Here is a 3934-nt window from a genome sequence, read left to right as displayed (position 1 = left end):
TATACATATTTTTTGTTTTCTCCGAAAGTTCCAACCCCAACAGCAAACATTAGCTTGTAACTGAGGTAATGTTGTATTTGTAAAATACAATAGATTTTGAACTTCAGGATTTCTTTTCTAGAAAGAAAAGCAGAGCTAATGTACACATTTAGATGTGATCTTCCCATGGATAAAATTACTTTTCATTCATAATCACTGTTTCTTTAGCTTGCGCATTGTATTTACTCTGCCTGTTACAAATTATTTTACAAACTGTTGCCGATCATATACAAAGATGCATGTTTTATAATTGTTGAAGTCGAAAAATTAAAACTTTGACAATTTCCCTAAAGATGAAGCAGCTTATATTAAATTAATAAAACTTCCTATTTGTGAAGGTCAAAATTATACCATCTCAGAAGGGAATAACAACAACAAAGCATCTGTTACCACATGTAAATACTGAGAAAGGCTGGACATCTTTTAGTTAAGGTAATACACAAATATCTGGGAAATTTAAATACCTTATAATATATGACAGGGATTGATGACTCTAAAGAATAACTTTTTGATAATAGTGAGCATATAAACATGGTCCTAAGTATAGTATCTATATTATTCTATTCTATTTTATACTATTCTACTCTACACAATTCTGCAAGCTTGCTAAGGCCTAGCCTTGAGGTAACTGAACAATGTATTAAAGACATCAACATGAATTCATGTTATAAAATTGTTAATTTACAGTTAAATAATATGTAAGTTAAGGTAAGTTTATGAAAGGCATCCCTAGTCAGTCACAGAAGAATCCAGAAAGATTTCTCTAGGCTAAACTTTGATTTTGCTTGCTATCTAAAATATAAAGATATATTATTTTATCTTTAAACATTTTATCATTTAACATTTTATCATATTGCATCTTCAAAATTTTATCATATTGCATTAATCTATCAACTAATAGAATCACAGAAAACAAAGCATGGAGTTTACAAGCAGCACAAAATGTGTACACATATAAAAATTAATGCATAACCTACATTGACTTTTTCTTTTAAGTCTGAGAAGTTGCCTTCCTTCCGATAGATTGCAAATTCAGGACTCTGCAACACGGCTTCTGAACGAGTAATCCAACTGTGAAGTTCAGTTATATCAACATCCAACCTAAGACAGCAAAAAATAAAAGTCATTATTTCTTATCTCTTTCTTCTATATAAAAAAAGCAATTTATCCGCATTTATCATTCTTTTCTCAATCTGAGACTCCTGCTTGATGCCTCTATTAGTATTAATAGCACCACTATTTTCCCCGTTAGGTAGACTCAAATTTGGAGTCAGCTTTGATCTAGAGTCTTATGATCACAGAGGTCATTTTAATCACCTCAATGTAAAAATCACTTCTACAATATCTCCTGTAAGCTATTACCCAGCCTCTGCTTGAATGTTTGCACTATTTAAAAAAGTACTACCTCCCAAGATAACCTTTTGTTTTTGGAAAGTATTTACGAGAAAAAAGAAATTCCTGTTGGTGGTCACCATTGAACCACATGCTCTTCTGTAGTCTCCAGTCATATTGCCTCTGGGTTTGGCCACGTGACTTTCTATTGCAAATGGGACAACAGTAAGAGTATTGCAAGTAAGGTTTTGATAAGTGCTTGCATGTCAGAGCTTGACTTTTTAGAGCACACATCCCGAGAAGGCAACAATTATATAAGAAGTACAATGACCTTGAGGAGATCATGTTTTAAGGAAGCTTAATCTATCCATGTGAAGAGGCCACATGAAGCAGCATGTGGCACCAGGAATGCAAATAAAGCCCTCTGTGACCCATCTCAGTGCCAGCTGAAGACAGACAAATGAGTGCTCCAGTTGATGCCACATAGAGAAAAGAAATGCCCAAAGGGCACTGCCCAAGTTGAAGAACTGTGAGAAATAATAAGTGCTGCTTTAAGTCACTACATTTTGGTGTGAGTGGTTATGCTGCCATAAGTATCAGATCGCCTATCCTGTTATTTTCAATTTTTGTTGTTGTTGTTGTTGTTGTTGTTGTTTGCAGAAATCTTCAGAGCCACCAGGGATAAACTACTCATTGTAATCAGGTGATTTAGGTATAGAAGAGCCAAAATATGGAATCAACCCAAGTGTCTAATGGAATAGTATTAAGCCTTTAAGAATACGAATATCCTTTCATTTGCAACAACATATATGAACCTGGAGGAAATCATGTTAAGTGAAATAAGCCAGGTGTTATGACATGATCTCATTTACATGTCTCAAATACATATGACATATCTCAAAGACATATGACATGTCTCAAATATGACATGATCTCATTTACATGTGGAATCTAAAAAAAATCAAACTCAAAGAAACAGAAGACAACGTTCGTTTCCAGGAGCTGGTGGGGGTAGAGAGTAGTTGGAAAGATATTGGCAAAAGGATACAAAATTATAAATATTTGAAATCAGCTCTTTAAATTCATCAGTAGATACCTGATCGTCAGCCTACCCTATGCTTAGTCACTTCAGCGGATATTCTATGGTTTGTTGGTATCTTAGTTTCCTTAGGTTTGGTACTTAAAGGAAACATATCAGTAGTGTGTAGTATAAATAGGGAAGAATAGACAATTATCTTTTAGTTTATAATACTTTCATTGATACAGCCCATGATTTCAATAAATATTTTCACTTCAATATTAGACTTTCAACCCACATTGCAGTTCAATTGAATTAAAACTTTTAGAATGTTTTCACATAAACTATCATTAAACCAGTTATGTCACAACCTAATTACTATCAGAAACTTGTGACCTGGTCTATTCAACTCCAGTTTCGGGACTTTGAATCATATAAACCTGTTAGAATTTCTCACATTAGTTGCAGGCTATTGTTTTAAAATTAAACAGATACAGAACTTAATGGAACACAAAGCCCTTACAAAAACATATTCTCATTTTATATTCTTACAAAATTCTTTGGTTAGGTATCACCAATTCCAACTGCCCATAGGATGAGATGGCGCTTCAGAGAAATTAAGTTAATTGACCTCAGTACCATGAATCAGAAACTTAATTTATCTAGTTCACCATCATGTCCTTCCACATCAAAAAGGGGATGGTTCATAGCATATAGATTGAGTTGTTATTTATCAAGGCTATCCAACTTGAAATTAAGAGACTAGGGATCTTGATTCCTCTAAATTCCATGTCATTGAATGTCAATAAGTTATTTGTGTATGCATTATAAATGTTTATGGATTTTTATTGTGTGATATATGATTTTTATCTTTCCTATATTTTTTATCCACAAGTTTATCAGATTTCTATTTCTTCATTCATAATGTTGATTAAAATATAGAATACAATTACATGCTGTAAAAATCTTTCTCTCGCTCTCTTCAGCGATGTTAACTCCTTGAATAAATACTCTCCTACTATGGTCATTTGGTTACCTACCCAAACGAGTGCATCATTTATGCATATTTATCATCACAATGTCTTAAAACATTTTCATTTTTGCTTTGGCCCAACATAAAATTTCCCGTGTCTCTCAATTTGCAAGCATCTACTTGCCAATATATTGGACAGAGGAGTGCTGGAATGTTAATACTTCAGGGGTGACCCTTAACCAGTGAGAGCTTGGAATTGGTGGATCAATATCCCAGCTCCCTTGCCCCTCAGTTAGACAATACTGAAGTATGATACACACAGTGTCTCAAAGGGTTCCCTGCATGATTGAGCTCCAGTTCCTTCCAGCAATAACCTGATCCCTAAATGTGTGCCATCCTTTATTGGCTGCTTTATTTTTCTTATCTCACTTCCCTACTTTGATTCCTGGGGTCACTTTCCAAACAAACTGCTTGCATCTAAATCCTTCTCTTCAGATCTACTCTTGGGGCAACCCAAACTAAGGCAATAATCAACACCCTCAAATGAACCTAGCATCCTGCCATACTCCCCC

The 3934-nt window shown here is 34.3% G+C and overlaps 1 protein-coding gene across 1 annotated transcript in view; it reads right to left on the bottom strand.

Annotated features, from left to right (window-relative positions):
* LOC108533120 (dystrophin-like) overlaps nucleotides 1–3934 on the bottom strand; it is a gene marked incomplete at its 5' end in the record, with an annotated part of 146669 nt that overhangs the window by 85916 nt on the left and 56819 nt on the right. The window contains one exon of the mRNA XM_017877511.1: nucleotides 1013–1140. Within this exon, the coding sequence (XP_017733000.1) occupies nucleotides 1013–1140 (128 nt within the window). The remainder of the gene's footprint in view (nucleotides 1–1012; nucleotides 1141–3934) is intronic.

The sequence above is a fragment of the Rhinopithecus bieti genome, unplaced genomic scaffold (genome assembly GCF_001698545.2).
Source record: "Rhinopithecus bieti isolate Rb0 unplaced genomic scaffold, ASM169854v2 scaffold_11375, whole genome shotgun sequence".
NCBI lineage: Eukaryota > Metazoa > Chordata > Mammalia > Primates > Cercopithecidae > Rhinopithecus > Rhinopithecus bieti.
Note: the sequence above shows the minus strand (reverse complement) of the source record. Positions and strands in the feature narration are given on the sequence as shown.